Source organism: Podarcis filfolensis (assembly GCF_964270895.1).
Source record: "Podarcis filfolensis genome assembly, chromosome: 10".
In the NCBI taxonomy this organism is placed as follows: Eukaryota; Metazoa; Chordata; class Lepidosauria; order Squamata; family Lacertidae; genus Podarcis; species Podarcis filfolensis.
Window position 1 is genome coordinate 73,345,447 of NC_139612.1, and position 18,644 is coordinate 73,364,090.

Genomic DNA, 18,644 nt, shown 5'->3' on the forward strand with positions numbered 1-18,644 from the left:
CCCCGCTATTTGTAAGGCCTCATTGGACAGCCACTTTGCTTTCTTGCATTTCCTTTTCATTGGGATGGTTTTCGTTGCTGCCTCCTGTACAATGTTACGAGCCTCCATCCATAGTTCTTCAGGCACTCTGTCCACCAAATCTAAATCCTTAAACCTGTTCCTCACTTCCACTGTGTATTCATAAGGGATTTGACTTAGATTGTATCTTACCGGCCCAGTGGTTTTTCCTACTTTCTTGAGTTTAAGCTTGAATTTTGCTATAAGAAGCTGATGATCTGAGCCACAGTCAGCTCCAGGTCTTGTTTTTGCTGACTGTATAGAGCTTCTCCATCTTTGGCTGCAGAGAATATAATCAATCTGATTTCGATGATGCCCATCTGGTGATGTCCATGTGTAGAGTCATCTCTTGTGTTGTTGGAAAAGCGTGTTTGTGATGACCAGCTTGTTCTCTTGACAGAACTCTATTAGTCTTTGCCCTGCTTCGTTTTGATCTCCAAGGCCAAACTTGCCAGTTGTTCCTTTTATCTCTTGCCTCCCTACTTTAGCATTTCAATCCCCTATAATGAGAAGAACATCCTTCTTTGGTGTCACTTCTATAAGGTGTTGTAAGTCTTCATAGAATTGGTCAATTTCAGTTTCTTCAGCACCAGTAGTTGGTGCATAAACTTGGATTACTGTGATGTTAAAAGGTCTCCCTTGGATTCGTATCGAGATCATTCTATCGTTTTTGAGATTGCATCCCAGTACAGCTTTCGCCACTCTTTTGTTGACTATGAGGGCCACTCCATTTCTTTTACGGGTTTCTTGCCCACAGTAGCAGATGTGATGGTCATCCGAACTGAATTCGCCCATTCCCGTCCATTTTAGTTCACTGATGCCCAGGATGTCAATATTTATTCTTGCCATCTCATTTTTGACCACCTCCAACTTACCCAGGTTCATGGTTCTTACATTCCAGGTTCCTATGCAATATTTTTCTTTACATCATTGGACTTTCCTTTCGCTTCCAGGCATATCCGCAACTGAGCGTCCTTTCGGCTTTGGCCCAGCCGCTTCATCAGCTCTGGATCTACTTGTACTTGCCCTCCGCTCTTCCCCAGTAGCATGTTGGACGCCTTCCGACCTGAGGGGCTCATCTTCCAGCGTCATAACTTTTATACGCCTGTTGTCTTTGTCCATGGAGTTTTCTTGGCAAGGATACTGGAGTGGCTTGCCGGTTCCTCCTCCAGGTGGATCACATTTGGTCAAAACTCTCCACTATGACCTATTCATCTTGTGTGCCCTGCTCGGCGTAGTTCATAGCTTCTCTGAGTTCTTCAAGCCCCTTCGCCACGGCAAGGCAGTGATCCAGTAAACCACATGTTTATGTCTATTTTTTAAATAAATCAGTTTAATGAATCGATGCACACTTCCTTCTTTGTTATGTTTGGCGTGAAGTGTTGAAGAGTTCTCTGTGGTGGCAACAGGAATAAAGGGGAGTTTGGCGGAAGATCCATCTCCTAGCCGTGCACCTTGAATGAAACGGGAAGGTGGCCCAGGGATGGGGGGCAGGGCCCGAGCCCCTCTGAGCAAAGGCAGTGGGGGCTCAACATGGGGAGATAAACTAGAGGACACTCGGAGAGTTCAAAGTGCTTCATAAAAACCAACTCTGCTGTCTTTACAACCTCCCTATGAGGTGGACCTGTAGCATTTCCACATAAATGTGGGAAGTCGAAGAGAGGAGGAGGAGAGCAGAGAGAGGCGTGAAGCAGAGACTCTGTCCCTCTGCCGTCTTGCAAGTTGCACACACACAATGCGCTCTGATTTGCGCTGCCCATTCACATCTGTTTTAGGTCCCCAGGCATTTACTGAAACAGTCTAGGTGCTGATTTTTAAAGTGCTTGATGTTGTTGTTTAGTCATTTAGCTGTGTCCACCTCTTCGTGACCCCCTGGACCAGAGCACTCCAGGCACTCCTGTCTTCCACTGCCTCCCGCAGTTTGGTCAAATTCATGCTGGTAGCTTCGAGAACACTGTCCAACCATCTTGCCTCTGTCATTCCCTTCTCCTTGTGCCCTCCATCTTTCCCAACATCAGGGTCTTTTCCAGGGAGTCTTCTCTTCTCGTGAGGTGGCCAAAGTCTTGGAGCCTCAGCTTCACGATCTGTCCTTCCAGTGAGCACTCAGGGCTGATTTCCTTCAGAATGGATACGTTTGATCTTCTCGCAGTCCATGGGACTCTCAAGAGTCTCCTCCAGCACCATAATTCAAAAGCATCCATTCTTTGGCAATCAGCCTTCTTTATGGTCCAGATCTCACTTCCATACATCACTAGTGGGAAAACCGTAGCTTTAACTATACAAGCCTTTGTTGGCAAGGTGAGGTCTCTGCTTTTTAAGATGCTGTCTAGGATTGTCAAGTATTTGATAGTGGTTGCTTTTTTTATAGTTGACGGGATTTAAGAGGGGGCTGTGAGCTATGTATGCTGCCCTCATACTGGAGCAGAGGGAAGGAAGTTGCCCTGAAAAAGGGGCAGGCCAGCCTCTCCCAGAGGACAGACAGAAGTCCAAAGTTTGGAGCAATGAATAACCTGGTTCAATACACTCCTTCGGATCCCTGGGAGTCCCTTTCACTGAGACACTTTTCTGGAAGGGACATCTGGAGGCTGCAAAACTTAAAGCGCAGGAAGCTTGTGGAGCACTAATGAAGTTCTGCCTCACGGTGGGTGGGTGGACACCTGTGCTGAAAATTAGAAGCTGAGCTGAGGGAAGTCTTTGGGGGAGGGGAGGGGGGTTGAGGGGTAGGAAGGCGGTAAATAATATGATATGTTTGGATATGTTGTTGAATTGCTAATAAAAATATTTTTTAAAAAATAAAAGTATATAAAAGAGTTTACTCCCATTCTGTTCACAGAAGGATCCCAGAAGGCAGACTTAGGTTACAAAATATATACACCTGGAATCTATCCCATAAGGAAATAGTTCCTTTGTCCTCTCTTGAAGCCAAGAGAGCATCTCAGGCTAAGGAGATGTGGCTTCTTCAAGGAATGGAGTCAGAGAGAGAGATGGCTGCCCGCCCTGTGGTATGTTGTTACCTGCACAGGTGAGGTCACGCCCACCTCTAGTCACATGTAGAGGAAGTTTGTCCCAGCCCAGGAGGAAACAGGATGTTCTGACTGGCTGGTCCAGACATCCCCTTTTATGTCCACTCTAGGAATGTTGTATTTGACTGCTCTGTGTTTCACACCCCACAGTTCAAACAAAGAGAGATTGCAAGGAGCTCCAAAAAGAGCTCTCCAAACAGGCTGAATGGGCAGTAATTACAGTTCCTTCTCAATGAGATCAAAGTGATGCATGTTGGGACAACCCCCCCCCTTAATATGTACAGGCTCATGGGGTCGGAACTGGATTTCCCTGTGTGCTCTAGGAGACCAGGGGAGAGGGGAGCTGGTCGCAGCAGGAAGGGGAGTCTCCGTGGATGCTTCAGCAACCGGCCTCCTCTGGGTCTCCTGGCCCCCTCCTCTCCTCCCTCTGAGTCTGACCTGCCAGGTACTTCTCCCTTCCTTAAAATGCTGTTCAGTACTTCTTTCAAGGGTGCAATCAGGGTTTGATTTAGTTTTTTGATAATATTTTGCCGAAAATCCATCCGGTCCTGGGTTTTTGATTCTTTTATTACTCGTTGGATTTCGTCTTCTTCTATTGGCTCTGCCTCTTGGCCCTTTCACTTTGCACCAACCAATACTCAGCTTTACTTAAGAATACTTTAGCATTTATGTAGCACATTTAAAGCATTACAAAATATAACATATATTATCTCAGTAATCTAAACAACGGCCCTGCAAGGCTGTCCAGTGTTATTATCGCCATGCATACGAAGAGTTGAGGTTGCAGGAAGAGGAGTTTGACTCACATCTCACACTTTAACTGCTACACTACATCAGTCCTTGCCCTCCAGATCCTGAAAACAGCTCTGTGAGTTGTCAGAGGACTGCCCACCATCCTATTCAAAACAAGGCAGCATGGGCAGTAAGCCCTCATCAGCAACCATTGCCAGAGATGTCTGTATGGGGAACGGTGGGCTGAGCATAACACACGGAGGCAGCTCAGAGGCATCCCTGCTGGTCGCTCGCTCCAAGGGGAGGTGACACCCAACCCCAGGCTCTTTCTGTGGGAATGTTTAGGGAGGCAGGAGAGGATATATTCTTTTATGATATCCTTCCTAACTTGCATCTTCAAGTTCTATAACTTAGCAGAGTTGTTAAACAATCCCTCTTTTAAATCACACAGCAGTTAGCTAGTTGCAGGCTCGTCTGAGCCTCACTATTTAGGATTCCTGGTAAGATCCCTTTTTATATCCCTCCTAAAAGAATAGACACGGTTATCTGATTAAAGTTAACATAAAACTAGTTTACTTACAATCATCCAGTTCACAATAAGATCCCTGAAGGCAGACCTAAGTTACATAACTCTATATATATCGACATGAACTATCCCATAAGGGAAATAATCTCAAGTGACTGCAACTGAGCAGTCACTTCTTCCTAACTTGTAGGAACACAAAAAGGAGAAGAAGAAGAGCAGAACATGGAGGCCGTGTGCTCCTCTGTCCAAGAACAGGCCACACCTACATGAAGTGCCATGCAGAGGAAGTCTGTCCCAGCTCAGGAGGAACTAGCAAGTCTTCTCCTGAGTGACACAAGCATTCCCCAGCATGTGCCTTGTAGGAATGTTGCATTTGACTGCAATACAATTTTACACCCCACACCTTCACTACCCAATAATCATTTGCAAGCGTACTTCTTCCAAGGCTCAGTAGTTAAGATTCTGCGGTTGAAAAACAAAACCCCTTAGATTGAAGCATCACCAGAGAAACTTCTTCATGTGCATCTCACACAACATTCTCATCTCCAGTTAGGATCACCTGAGACCTCAGAAAGAAATCATTGTTTTGGGGGAGAGTGGCGTGGAACCATGCCTGAGTCAAAAGATTACAGAGCAAAGACAGCGCCCTATTCACGTTTCATACGAAGTTGGTTTGTTCTCATGAATTGTACCAGCGAGCTTCTTCACAGAATTTCACATCCCCTTATAAAGTCATGTCCAGCGATACCTTCATGCCCAAGCACTCTCCTGTCTCAGATGCAAGCAATCCCCTTGGCCAGCTACCATTGGACATCCTGCACCTTGTTTTCTTTTGCAAACCTCCCAGCCTCAGCAGTTCAAATTCCAGCCTACGCATGCACTTATGCGCACACACTTGTCGGGAACATGTTCTCTTTTATCCAGACCAGATAACTGTCAGCATTTAAAGGTGTAGTAGAAAGATGACAGAGAACAGGATGGAAGGTGTTTAAGATACACTTGGAGTGCCATCTTCCCCCCGTCTGCTCAGTCCGGTGCAGAATACACCCAGGGAAGTGGAGTCAGGGGTCAGGACTGCAACATTATTTATGCGTTGGGATTCGGCTGCAGAACTGCAGAGTTTACTAAGCACATTTGCGGGGGGAAAGTCTACACTAGCGTCCATCTGGCATACTTCTGGGCAAACATATGCAGGGTTTTATTGCAGGGTCTTCGGTAGTTTAGCCCTAAACTGAGGACGCCAAGAATTTTGGTTTGCTCCTTGGCTTATTGAGCTCCAAATTGCTGCGTGACTTCTCATGAAGCAAAGCTGCCACAAAGCACACTTGCCTCAAGGAAGACGGAGCTCACGCCCACCTAACAATATGCTTGCCCTGACGAAGCTAGAAGGTGCTGGGTTCCCCCCCCCAAAAAAAAAAATTTATTGGTTTTCTCTTATAATTTTGTTGTTGTTTAGTCGTTTAGTTGTGTCCGGCTCTTCATGACTCCATGGACCAGAGCACGCCAGGCTCTTATAATACATAAACATAAACACAGAAAAGAACATTACATTTAACACAACATAAAAACTTAACAATAAAAATGCAAAAGATAAAAGAAGAATTTTTCCCCTTCTTATTCCCTGGTATATTTACATTGCTAGAAGACTTCCTCGACATCTTCCAATCTGAATTTCATCATAACACATATTTAGCAGTTCCCAATTTCATATCTGAAACATCAATATCCTCTTTCATTACAAACTTCTTATCCCTACTTCCAATTGTAATCCACAATAATCATTATTATTGATCTTTCTCTATCTCTTAGCCTCATCTGTTACTTCTAGGAGTTTCTTATTTTATCTTATAGTTTATCGCTTGCGAAATCTTCAGCTCCTGCTTTCAATTACAACAAACAAGGCACAGGAGCCCTGCTTGGGAGGGGGGGGCACAGGAGGGCAACCTGACAGACAGAGCAACTCAAGAGGCAGCAGCTCAAGTGCATCCCCCCCCCAGCAGCCAACTCTGCCCCCTCACTTGTTGGCTCGCCTGCCTCCGTTCTGCCCTGTTCTCTTCCCTGCCTGCCTCCTCCAGCAGAGAGCGAGGTGGTGAAGGCGTGGGCACTGGGGCGGCCTGTCCCCACCGCCACCCCTTTGGTTCGCCTCAATTAAATACCCAATCATAATACTTCAATTAAAAAATAAAAAAACAAGAATAAAAAAGATCAAATTATAGTCCAAATTTATTAATTTCTTGGGCCTCCCCACAGTCTGGATCTCTGGAGCAGATCTCCACATCTTAGTCCTGCTTCTCCTTGTTGTTTCCATATTTCCCACATTTTGTTTCCATTTTTCCACATCTCGATATTTGTTGTTTAGTCGTTTAGTCGTGTCCGCCTCTTCGTGACCCCCTGGACCAGAGCACGCCAGGCACTCCTGTCTTCCACTGCCTCCCTCATGCTGGTAGCTTTGAGAACACTGTCCCACCATCCCGTCCTCCGTCGTCCCCTTCTCCTTGTGCCCTCCATCTTCCCCAACATCAGGGTCTTTTCCAGGGAGTCTTCTCTTCTCATGAGGTGGCCAAAGTCTTGGAGCCTCAGCTTCACGATCTGTCCTTTCAGCGAGCACTCAGGGTTTTTTTTGAAAAATCAATAAAAATGATTATAAAAATAAAATAAAATCCACACCCCAGGATATTTCCCCTACCACCTCTTTTCCACCTCCCCCCCACCTTTTTTCACCCCCATACCTAAAACCCAGAGATCCTGCAGTGTGCCAGGATTGTGATTCCTGCCCTCAGGAAACAAAATAGCTCCCCCCCCCGATGCTTAGGTGCCCTGAGGGCTGTGGGGGACCCCCAATCCTTGAAATGAAAAAGGGAGGGGCTCAGGAAACCTGAAGGGAGCAGGTGGGGAGGGGGCTGCACAGGATCCAGAAGCTCCTTCTCGCTGATCCCCCCCCCCGAAGTTCCTTTAAAACCCCACGTTGCAGGGGGAAGGCTCACCTGCAGCGAAACAAAATGCAGCTGCTCTGGCCGAGTGGAGCCAGGCTGGGGGGCACCGTGGGGAATGTGCCCCTAGAAATGTGCCCCTAGAAGAAATGTGCCCCCTCTGTTGGAGGCAGCCCTCCTTCTGAAACACCAAGAGAGAAAACGGACAGGAGAGGAGCAGAAAGCGGAGTCCCCTCAAGCTCAGTATTGGGACCTGCGGCTTTTCAACTTGTTCATAAATGATCTAGACTTAGGAGGGAGCAGGGAGGGGGCAAAGTTTGCTGATGGCAGTAGATTGTCCCGGGGTTCATGAGTGACGGTGGGCCCACCAGGAGACTTCCGTGGTACCTGCAGACCCTCCTTCCCCCTCTTGAAATTAGGCTTGGGGGGAAATCTCCCATTCAATTTCAGTATTTCAAGTTTTCTTCAGAACGCGCAGGGCAGGAGGCAGCAATGAAGTTCTGGTGAAGAAGCAGTGCTGGGAGATCATGCGGTGGGGGGGGGTGACAGAGTTTGGTGCAAAAACCAAAGGTACTTTCATCTAAAATTATACTCACCATTGTGAGATGTTGCCTTATTTCATTATTATAATGTTTTACATGTAAACACCAGAACTTCACATATACCTCATGCTTTTAGGAATGATTTCTGAACTTCCACTAAGAGTGAACCTCTATCTACTTTCCTGATATTTATAAGGTTTGTTTTTTGTGTGAGTTTGCTGACAAAAATCAAGGGTTCCACTCTGACTGAAGCTCCTTCCACACTCCATACATTGAAATGGTTTCTCCCCTGTGTGAGTCTGTTGATGTTTCCTAAGACATCCACTATTACTAAAACTCTTTTCACACTCCATACATTGAAGTGGTTTCTACCGTGTGTGTGTCCGTTGATGTGTTCTAAGATTTTCATTATCACCAAATGTCTTTCCGCACTCCATACATTTAAATGGTTTCTTACCTATGTGAGTCTGTTGATGTATTCTCAGGTTTCCACTATAACTGAAGCTCTTTCCACACTCCACACATGTAAATGGTTTCTCTCCTGTATGAGTCCGTTGATGTGATCTAAGGCTTGTATTACAACGGAAACTCTTTCCACACTGTGAGTCTGTTGATGTTTTTTAAGTGTTCCACTCTGACTGAAGTCCTTTCCACACTCCATGCATTTAAATGGTTTCACCCCTGTGTGAGTCTGTTGATGTCTTCTAAGGCTTCCACTATTACTAAAACTCTTTCCACACTCCATACATTGAAATGGTTTCTCCCCTGTGTGTCTCCGTTGATGTGTTCTAAGGCTTGTATTACAATGGAAACTCTTTCCACACTCTATACATTTATATGGTTTCTCCCCTGTGTGAGTCCGTTGATGGTATCTAAGGCTTCCACTAATACTATAGCTCTTTCCACACTCAATACATTTAAATGGTTTCTCCCCTGTATGAGTCCGTTGATGTGATCTAAGGCTTGTATTACAATGGAAACTCTTTCCACATTCCATACATTCATATGGTTTCTCCCCTGTGTGAGCCCGTTGATGTGATCTAAGGCTTCCACTATCACTAAAACTCTTTCCACACTCCATACATTGAAATGGTTTCTCCCCTGTGTGAGTCCGTTGGTGTGATCTAAGCTCTGTACTCTGACTGAAGCTCTTTCCACACTCCATGCATGTAAATGGTTTCTCCCCTGTGTGAGTCCGTTGATGTCTTCTAAGATTTCCACTATCATTAAAGCTCTTTCCACACTCCATACATTCATATGGTTTCTCCCCTGTGTGAGTCCGTTGATGTGATCTAAGGTGTCCACTATATCTGAAGCTCTTTCCACACTCCATGCATTTAAATGGTTTCTCCCCTGTGTGAGTCCGTTGATGGGATCTAAGGTGTCCATTCTGACTGAAGTCCTTTCCACATTCCATACATTTAAATGGTTTCTCCCCTGTGTGAGTCCGTTGATGTGATCTAAGGTGTCCACTATATCTGAAGCTCTTTCCACACTCCATGCATTTAAATGGTTTCTCCCCTGTGTGAGTCCGTTGATGGTTCCTAAGGCTTCCATTATCACTAAAATTCTTTCCACACTCCATACATTGAAATGGTTTCTCCCCTGTGTGAGTCCGTTGATGTCTTCTAAGGCTTCCATTATCACTAAAGCTCTTTCCACACTCTATACATTTATATGGTTTCTCCCCAGTGTGAGTCCGTTGATGGGATCTAAGGTGTCCATTCTGACTGAAGTCCTTTCCACACTCCATACATTGAAATGGTTTCTCCCCTGTGTGAGTCCGTTGATGTGTTCTAAGGCTTCCATTATCACTAAAGCTCTTTCCACACTCAATGCATTTATATGGTTTCTCCCCTGTGTGAGTCCGTTGATGTGATCTAAGGCTTCCACTATCACTAAAATTCTTTCCACACTCCATACATTGAAATGGTTTCTCCCCTGTGTGAGCCCGTTGATGTGATCTAAGGCTTCCACGATCACGAAAACACTTTCCACACTCCATACACTGAAATGGTTTCTCCCCTGTGTGAGCCCGTTGGTGTGATCTAAGGCTTCCACTATCACAAAAACACTTTCCACACTCCATACATTTATATGGTTTCTCCCCAGTGTGAGTCCGTTGATGGGATCTAAGGTGTCCATTCTGACTGAAGTCCTTTCCACACTCCATGCATTTAAATGGTTTCTCCCCTGTGTGAGTCCGTTGATGGTTCCTAAGGCTTCCACTATGACTAAAGCTCTTTTCACACTCCATACACTGAAACGGTTTCTCCGTTGTGTGAATCTGTTGATGTTGTCTAAGGTGTCCACTCTGACTGAAGCTCTTTCCACAATCCATACATTTGAATGGTTTCTCCCCTGTATGAATCTGTTGATGTTGTCTAAGGTGTCCACTCTGACTGAATCTCTTTCCACACTCCATACATTCATAGGGTTTCCCCCCTGTGTGAGTCCATTGATGGGATCTAAGGCCTGAATAGTAACTGAAGCTCTTTCCACACTCCATGCATTTAACTTGTTTCCATGTGTGAGTCCGTTTGTGCAATTTAAGGTTTCCACTCTGACTGAAGTTCTTCCCGCACTCCCTGCACTTAAAGTATTTTATTTCTGTGTGAGTCTCCTCGAATGCTCTAAGTTTTGCACTGAAAGAGAAGCTCTTTCCGCACTCCATACTTTTAAATGGGTTCTTTCCTTTTTGTGTTTGTTGATGTGAACTATGTGTGCTCATTCAGTGAAGCATATTCCACATTTCACACATTTTAATGGCTATTCCTAATGAAACGAAAGGTGCCCTGTCCCCCGCAATTCTGTCTTCTCCATCACCTTTTTCAGATAGGACAGAAAGGAAATCCTGTTTGGGTTTCAGGAAAGAGAACACAGAAAAAAGCACACATCAACCGTCATTAGCACCTTCTCTTATTTCAGCATCTCCTACATTCTCCCATGTCCTACCTATGTTCCCAATTTTTAGGAAATGAAAATGGTATGATGTCAAATGGTAGTAATGCATCAACAACCTTTCATAATCCTCAATCATCTTTAATAACACAGCATGACCTTGGAATACTGTTGTCCTGTGGGAAATCCTTTCCAATCAAGTGGTTGTCCCTGTTTCCACCTCTAGATCTTCATGAATCACCTGCACAGTCTCACTGACCTCAGGAGGTCCATATGGACTATTTTTGGAGACCCTGGTCTACATCTTTTCTGGGGACTGTGGTCTGAGTCAGTCAGAGAACTAGTGACAAGGCTTGGTGCTTAGAGTCAGCTGAATGGGTGCTCAGGGAAGCTCCTGTTCTTGGAGATGGACCTGTGTCTACATGCCTCACATTGCATGGAGAGAGCAGGAGAAGCAGAAGGAAAGCAGCTGGCACATGGGAATCCCAGGCGGAAACACCCACCCCAATGGTTCTTTATAATGATGATGTGCTGCCTGATCCTCTGCTTGTCTTCTGACAGAGGACTATCCTAATCTGGTACTGAAAAGCAGGATATTCAAGGCCAGGAGATAACTGTACTTAATGGTAGGTAGCCATATTGGTCTGACGCAGTTGAAGTAAAAAAGTAGTCCAGTAGCACCTTAGGGATCAACTAAGTTTCTTCTAGGTATAAGCTTTTGTGTGCATGCACACTTCTTCATATAGTGATGGGTAGTGGGAGATGGTAGTAGGAGTACCCTTCTGAGAAAAACCCCACTCCACCCTCCCACGATATACAAGGGTCTGGTGACATCTGTGTCAGTGTATCTGAAGAAGTGTGCATGCACACGAAAGCTTAGGACAATCTTAGTTGGTCTCTAAGGTGCTACTGGACTATTTTTTAATTTTTTATTTCAAATGTGTCAGACCAACACGTCTACCTACTGAATCTAGATGTCATGGGGTGTTGGGGAGCAGTAGTTCCTTTGGTGGGGGACATGTCCTGCACCTTCTGGGGTCATTTTTCCACCCTTGGTCTCCACCCTGCACTCAGTTCTCACCTGTGGCTTCCAGAAGCTGTCAGCATGCAACAGGGCTTCAAGCAACGGCTTCAACCAGCCGGCTAAACCAGGTGAGGAAAGCTGATGGGTCTCAAATCCTTCGGGGGCTGGGGAATTCTGCTGCACCTGAAGTCAAGCCCTGGTGGATGGAAAGGAGGAGAACAACTGTGAATCCCAAAGTCCAGAAGGCAGATTATGCCCGTGTGGAAGAGGAAAGTGAAGGGCAGATGGGGCACGTCCACCCGGAGGCTTGTTATCTAGTCTCAGGGTTACTCTGACATTGAATTATATATAAATTACAGTATTGAAATGCGCCTGCTCCCACTTCCTATTCTGATATTACTCTACTCTGTCTGTCTGTTTCTTACTTGAGTGCTGTTTTGGTATGCTAAGTCAGGGTTTTACTGTAAATTAAGTTTCTGCTATTTTTGGGATCCTGTTATGCTTATCTGTCTTTGGTAATAAATTTCTCAGCTGAATTTTTTTTTTGCTGCCTCTGAGTGTTTTCTCCTACTCTGCTAACTATACATTGATCATTATGGAGGAGCAAGATCTGCAACCTAAAGCCCTCCTCAGCCTCGGCCCTGTGGACCTGAAGGAGCATCCGAAGGTCTTCTGCTGCTTCCCTTGCTGTTAGAAGTGAAGCTCCAGGGAACCAGGCAGAGGGCCTCCTGCCCCATGGAATGCCCTCCCTTCAGAGCGCAAGGAAACAGGCAACCATCTGACATTTAGAAGACAGCTGGGTGTCGTGGGTTAAACAATAGAGCCTTCCTGATCAGAAGGTTGGCGGCTCGAATCCCCGCGATGGGGTGAGCTCCCGTTGCTCGGTCCCTGCTCCTGACAACCTAGCAGTTCGAAGCACATCAAAGAGCAAGTAGATAAATAGGTACTGCTCCGGCGGGAAGGTAAACGGTGTTTCCGTGCTCTGCTCTGGTTCTCCAGAAGCGGCTTAGTCATGCTGGCCACATGACCCGGAAGCTGTACGCCGGCTCCCTCGGCCAATAAAGTGAGATGAGCGCCGCAACCCCAGAGTCGGCCACAACTGGACCTAATGGTCAGGGGTCCCTTTACCTTTACCTATATGTACTGTAAGCTGCCCAGAGCAGCTGGGGGAAGATACTCATACTAGAACTTCTACAGTGGAACCTCGGGTTACAGACGCTTCAGGTTACAGAGTCTGCTAACCCAGAAATAATACCTTGGGTTAAGAACTTTGCTTCAGGATGAGAACAGAAATTGCGTGGCGGCGGCAGGAGACCCCATTAGCTAAAGTGGTACCACAGATTAAGAACAGTTTCAGGTTAAGAACAGACCTCCAGAACGAATCCAGTTCTTAACCTGAGGTACCACTGTATTATTATTATTATCGTGTGATTTTTTGTAGTTATTTTGGAATTTTTACTGCAATATTAGCTTACGAAATGTTATGGGTGGAGAAAATCACAGGGTTGCCGTAAATTATAATCCCACCCACAAACTCTCATTCACATACAGTCTGTAAATCTGGGAAGGTCACACACCTCACCTGTGCTAGTACTGGCAGTCTTTGACCTGCACAGGCAAACCCGGTGTGTAGAGCCTCCAGCCCCAGGCACTGTCTATCATGAAAATGGGTCCTTTGACTGGGAAGATTCATGGAGTCGCTGTCATCAGATGCTGATGGATTGTATCTCAGCTTGTCAGTCACTCTGACACTGCCTACAAAGAATAAGAGGAACAGAAATGCTTTTGAGGTGCAACTTCTATATCAGCCCTGAGAGCCATTCCATGGATTCTGCACCCCTGTTTCTGATGACAGGTGTACATTATCCTCATCCTCAATCAACCAGGCAGTTGAAAAGAGACTTAAAGATGGAAGCCTGAGAGAGAGGAAAAGGTTTCTGGCTGATTCCTGGGTGGGATTGCGGAAACCAAGAGCCGCTTCTGAGAAGGCCTCTCCCCTCCCCTCTTCCTCTCGGGATTTCCTCTCCTCTCCAGGGGAACAATGGTTGGACTGGGCAGAATCGCTGCATCCGGACAGGGCAGGGGCTTATGGGGTGGGAAGAGGATGGAGCTTGTAGGAAGGAAGGGTGGGGGGACTGGACCCCCCACTTTCCAGGGATCCCCCTCTGGTTGCCTTGAAGGGGGGGCCCATTCCTGGGCGGGAGGGAGAAGCCAAGGCGGCCCTTCCGGAGATTCATCGTGGGCGTCATGATGGAGATGTCTCCCCAAAGACTGGTCTTCCTCTCCCCCCCCCCCCATTGCTGCGTTTCCGTGAGCCGGGGGTGCCTCTTCCCTTCTCCCCCCACTTCCATGACCCCCTCTCTTTCTCCCGAAGTCTCCCCCAAGACGAGCCGGGGAGGGACAGGGGGTCTCTATCCAGGCGTCTCCCGCACCCCTTAACCCTTTCCTGGCCCGCTTCTCCGCGCCCCAGGGATGCCTGCGCGGGGAAAACGGGGCCAGGGAGTCCCCGTGGGACCCCGTGGGTGGGCGCCCCATGTCCACCCCTGCCAAGAAAAGCCCCCTTAACAGCACGCATGCAGGGATCCAGGCCCCACGGAAGGCGCTTTGGGGAGCTGGCGGGGGTCTCTGGGTCCTTTTCTCCCCTCTCCTCCGCGACCCCTTTACCTCTTTGTCCTCGCTCCGATTCTCCTTTCCTTTCCTGCAACATCCACGTGGGGGGGGGGGATTTACCTGCCGCCCCTCCTCCCCTTTCCAAAAGCGCGCCCCCCTAGAGCTGCGGCGCAGAGCAGCAATCCGGAGTGGAAGCTCCACTTCCGGGAGAAGCAGGCAGTTTGGGAGGGGGCTCACCCCCCCCATTCCTGGAACAGGAGAGCCGGATTGGAGGAGGAGCAATGTATTGGGGGAGGGATTTGGGATGGTGGGGGCGGGGTGAGAGGAGGATGTGCAGGGAGGGGAGGGGACATTTGAGTGAGGGGGGGAGGAGAGGAAGGTTTCCCCCCTTCCTTTAGTGGATTGGAGAGCGAGGGAGGGGCTGATCCCAGAGATCCAGCTGCAAAGTGGATCCCGTCCCGCCTACAAGGTTTACATTGCAAAATGCTCCTCTCCCCCACCCCATGAGCTTAGATCCGTCCGTGTTTTAGATATTGGTGCTGTTTGATATGGAAGGGGGGGGGCATGTCTTCTTCACCTTCTTCTTCGCTACAATATAGCAATTTATTTCCAATTGTCAATGTCAAAAGGGACTAAAATCTATAAAATTCATAGAAAATCAACGTGCCAATTTGCTCAATTTCTCTAGGACTCCATCACACCTCCCCTGTCCTCCATAATCCCTCAAGCAAGGTGTCAAGACCCTAATTCTGTCAAATCACTCTGCCAAGCCTTTCCTCCAGGAAATGCCAGTACATGGACCATTGTCTTCTCATCAGGATGTGCTTATCTGCGCATATCTCCAGCTCAGCATATTCCCCCCTCCCTCCTCCATATGTTAATCCTGTGTAACCCAACCTCTTCTTAATGTATTCATGATGTAATCTGTGTAACCCAACCTCTCTTTAATGTATTCATGATGTAACTGGGATGTATTTTGCACTGTATTCTGGGACATGGAGGGAAGTTTCAAAAGTTTAGGTCACCCCTTTCTCGCTGTTCAATCTCACCTTGAACCTGTTGCGCAATAAACGTGGATCTTCTGCAGCTTGCTCCTGTCTCCGGCTGAGCTCATTTTTCTCCGCAGGGACCCGCGGACTTAGTCCGACGAGCTGGGTGGCTGAGCAGCCTCTCACCCAGAATTTTACCGTAACAATGGGGGTCACCAATGGATCATATGGATCATCAATGGATCATCCATGATGTCATACCCATCTCACGTGGGGGGGGGCCCTCAGGAAGAATCTCCCGCCACGTGACTGGGGTCAGACAGGGCTGTTGTTTTGCTCTCCTTACTATTTCAGCTCAGGTTTTCCTGGCAGAAGTTACATTTTATCAATAAATGGGTGGATTCACTGAGGAAACGGGGCTACGTTGAAAAGAGGCAAATGTGTATACTTTGTTACCACCCAGTGAGTTGTGTTGCAAAGGCCATTTGCAGAAAGGCTCCTATTGTATCACCTGCGGCTACATGCCGGAGTTTTAGTCTTTTTGCAGAAATGTGTCTCTGTAAATGCACTTATCCCCGTGCATTTATAATGGCAAGACATTAAATCCATGAGATCCACAAGCCCCAGAACCATAAGCCCACATAGGAGTCAAAAAGCACAGAACGAAGCAGCCCTTTATCTCTGTGTTGTTGGCTATTAAAAGCTGGATGTCCAACGACAACAACATGTACAACAAGAACAAGAACATTGTCTCTGGGCAGCTTCCAAAAGAATAGAAGAAAACATGACCCAACATGAAATATTAAAAGCTTCCCGATACGGAGCTGCTTTTAGGCGTCTATGGAGGTTTGTCTCCTTGACATCTGGTGGGAGGGTGTTCCACAGGGCAGTCACGACAACCGAGAAGGCCCCCTGTGACCTCACTTCTCGCAATGAGGGACCTGCCAGAAGACCCTCGGAGCTGGACCTCAGTGTCCGGGCTGAGCGATGGACGTGGAGACGCTCCTCCCCTTCTACTGGGCTGAGACCATTTGGGGCTTTCAAGGTCAGCACCAACACTTTGAATGGTGCTCGGAAGTGGACCGGGAGCCAGTGAAGATTACTTAGGACCCGTGTTCAGGGGCCAGCTGTTCAGCTGCTGTCCAAAACTGAATGTATCCGTTGCCGGAAATAATCCATAAACCTCTCCTACTCTGCCTAATCGGGATGCCATTGGTGCGCGATGCTCCGGCTCTCGAGAGAGGGAGAGGCGTGAGTTGGGTGCGCTCGGCTTGCCAAGGATTAAACAGAAACGAGCTAGATTCCTAGACAGGAAAGTAAGAGGGGGGGCAGGGTCCTCCAGATCAAAAGCCTCTCCCTCCCTTTCCTGCAAGAAGTCGGGCGTGTGGGGGTCCCGTTGGTTCGGCTCTGCAGAGGCTGCCTGGGGGCGCCTGCTGGGATCTGGTGAGTCTCCTCTCTCCCAGGATAGGGCCCATGGGGAGAGCGGGGGTCCCAGCACTGCATGGCGAGAGGGGGGCAAGTCAGGGCGCGGAGGGTCGCAGGAGGGCAGCAGCTCTGCTCTTCCTTTGCATGGATGCACCGCTGACCCCTTGGATCCAGGAGTGGGGAAATGCATGCAGAGAAACCCCATTCGGATGTATGGATCAGTCCCCTTTTATGACAGAGGTTGGCCGCGGATGGAAACATTCGGACATGAAATATACGCTGGTCCCTAAAACCTCACCTGTGAAAGGAGAAGGAAGGAAGGCAGAGAAGAGAAAGCGCTTCCTCTTGCAGGGCAGAGAAAAACCTGTGGAACTCCCTCCCACAACAGGCAGAGGCCACCAATAAAGGTGGTGTTAAAAGAGGAGGAGGCCAATCCGTGGAGGAGGAGGAGGAGGAGAGGGCAATGGGTGGCTCCTCTTCTCTGTCTCCCCTATAGGAGGGAGGCCTCTGGCCTGATCCTGCAGGGCCCATTTTCTCCTCCAGTGCTCAGTTCCTCCAGATGCAAGCGTGGTCTCTGAGATTGCCTGGGGTTGAGCTAGATGATCCTTGGGGTGCCATCCACTTCTATAGTTCCATGAAAGCACCACTGGAGGTCTCACAAGCCAAGGCATTGAGAGCAGGAGAGGTCCTGCTGGAAAGGAAACAACCAGTGCAACTGTTTTAAAACAGGAATCCAATGTGTTTGTTGTGGGGGGACTCAGTGGGGAGGGGTAGACCCATGGATGCCGCCTTGATCTCCTTGGGCAAAGAGGTGGGAGAGAAATGCCATTCATAAAGAGAGGCAGCCCAGCCAATCATCTGGCTGCTGCATTTTGGGCCAGTTCCCAAGTCGCCTTCAAGGGCAGTTCCACACAGAGAGCGTTGCAACCATCCCATCTGGTGTAGAGCAGGAAGGACCAGGGCCATGTCCTCTCTGTCCCTAAAGGTCTGTGGGGTGGGGAACTAGCCTGAGCTGGACATGGGCACCTGAGCCTCAAGCGACCATGATGGACCCAGGAGTGCCCTCAAGTATTCATGACTGGGGAGGGGGCATGTTAAGCAATGTAACATCATCATCATTACTGTTAGTTCCCTGTCTGTAATCCGAATCTCCTAGAGCAGATTACAAAATTTCAAAAAACCAAAAAAAAGTTGAAAACACATTACAGTGGTACCTCAGGTTAAGAACTTAATCCCTTCCGGAAGTCCGTTCTTAACCTGAAACTGTTCTTAACCTAGACACCACTTTAGCTAATGGGGGCTCCTGCTGCCGCCGTGCGATTTCTGTTCTCATCCTGAAGCAAAGTTCTTAACCCAAAGTACTATTTCTGGGTTAGTAGAGTCTGTAACCTGAAGTGTCTGTAAGCTGAAGCGTCTGTAATCCAAGGTACCACTGTACTCTCATAGAAAGGCGAGTCCTACTTTATTTGCTTTTGAGTGCACACAGATGCACCCGTCTTGCATGCTTGAATAAAGCAACTCCAGGCCAGGAGGAGAGTAGGGGCCACGTGTAGATCAATTCCCACACTGAGGTCAAAAACACACAGAGAAGCAGCAGGACTTCTTCAGAAATAGTTTACTGAGCTTTCAAAGCGTACAGTTCTCACTGGGTCCCCAGTGAGGCACAAAACTTAGCTCCTGAGGGGAAATCCAGTTTCAGAAGTAAAAAAATACAGCACACAGGATATCTAAGTCAGGCACACAAACCGGCAGAAGGGAGCAAGGGAGGAAAGAGGCTGGAAGGACACAGGGCAGTGGATGTGTGTCTATCGCTTCCTGTCGTCTGGGAGGGAAGTAAGCAACTCGGCAGCTGCAGGGGCTTCACAAAGAAAAGCTTTCTGCCGGC

General features: G+C 47.8%; 3 protein-coding genes and 2 long non-coding RNA genes across 8 annotated transcripts in view; 3 read left to right on the plus strand and 2 right to left on the minus strand.

Annotated features, from left to right (window-relative positions):
- LOC310744088 (uncharacterized protein) overlaps positions 1 to 18,644 on the plus strand; it is a gene marked incomplete at its 3' end in the record, with an annotated part of 165,157 nt that overhangs the window by 11,673 nt on the left and 134,840 nt on the right. The window lies entirely within an intron of this gene.
- On the minus strand, positions 1,363 to 14,591 carry LOC310742909 (uncharacterized protein). 3 transcript variants are annotated; one of them, XM_083572738.1, is made up of 6 exons: positions 14,400 to 14,591; positions 13,318 to 13,490; positions 11,793 to 11,931; positions 8,073 to 10,664; positions 6,798 to 7,701; positions 1,363 to 2,011 (listed from the first exon to the last, which is right to left on the minus strand). In XM_083572738.1, the coding sequence occupies exon 4, from the start codon at positions 10,539 to 10,541 to the stop codon at positions 8,292 to 8,294; it is 2,250 nt and encodes a 749-aa protein (XP_083428864.1). In that variant the 5' UTR covers positions 10,542 to 10,664; positions 11,793 to 11,931; positions 13,318 to 13,490; positions 14,400 to 14,591; the 3' UTR covers positions 1,363 to 2,011; positions 6,798 to 7,701; positions 8,073 to 8,291. The 3 variants fall into 3 exon arrangements, with proteins under 3 accessions (XP_083428864.1, XP_083428862.1, XP_083428863.1); XM_083572736.1 differs by having other exon boundaries at positions 1,363 to 2,166; positions 6,947 to 7,701; positions 7,989 to 10,664; XM_083572737.1 differs by having other exon boundaries at positions 1,363 to 2,166; positions 6,947 to 7,731; positions 7,816 to 10,664.
- Positions 4,363 to 6,364, minus strand: LOC310743212. Its single transcript, XR_014538886.1, has 2 exons — positions 5,336 to 6,364; positions 4,363 to 5,271 (listed from the first exon to the last, which is right to left on the minus strand). It is a non-coding gene; the product is annotated as an uncharacterized lncRNA (long non-coding RNA).
- LOC310743194 overlaps positions 7,327 to 18,644 on the plus strand; it is a 75,498-nt gene continuing 64,180 nt past the window's right edge. The window contains exon 1 of the long non-coding RNA XR_014538873.1: positions 7,327 to 7,437. This is a non-coding gene — a long non-coding RNA (uncharacterized lncRNA). The remainder of the gene's footprint in view (positions 7,438 to 18,644) is intronic.
- Positions 16,721 to 18,644, plus strand: part of LOC310742997 (zinc finger and SCAN domain-containing protein 23-like) — a gene marked incomplete at its 3' end in the record, with an annotated part of 64,219 nt that continues 62,295 nt past the window's right edge. The window contains exon 1 of one of the 2 annotated variants that reach the window (XM_083573018.1): positions 16,721 to 16,777. The remainder of the gene's footprint in view (positions 16,778 to 18,644) is intronic. The other variant, XM_083573019.1, reaches the window with a different exon arrangement.

What these genes read in the sequence shown, in the direction of transcription:
- LOC310742909 (XM_083572738.1), bottom strand. Translation starts at nt 10,541, where the DNA reads ATGAGCACACATAGTTCACATCAACAAACACAAAAAGGAAAGAACCCA.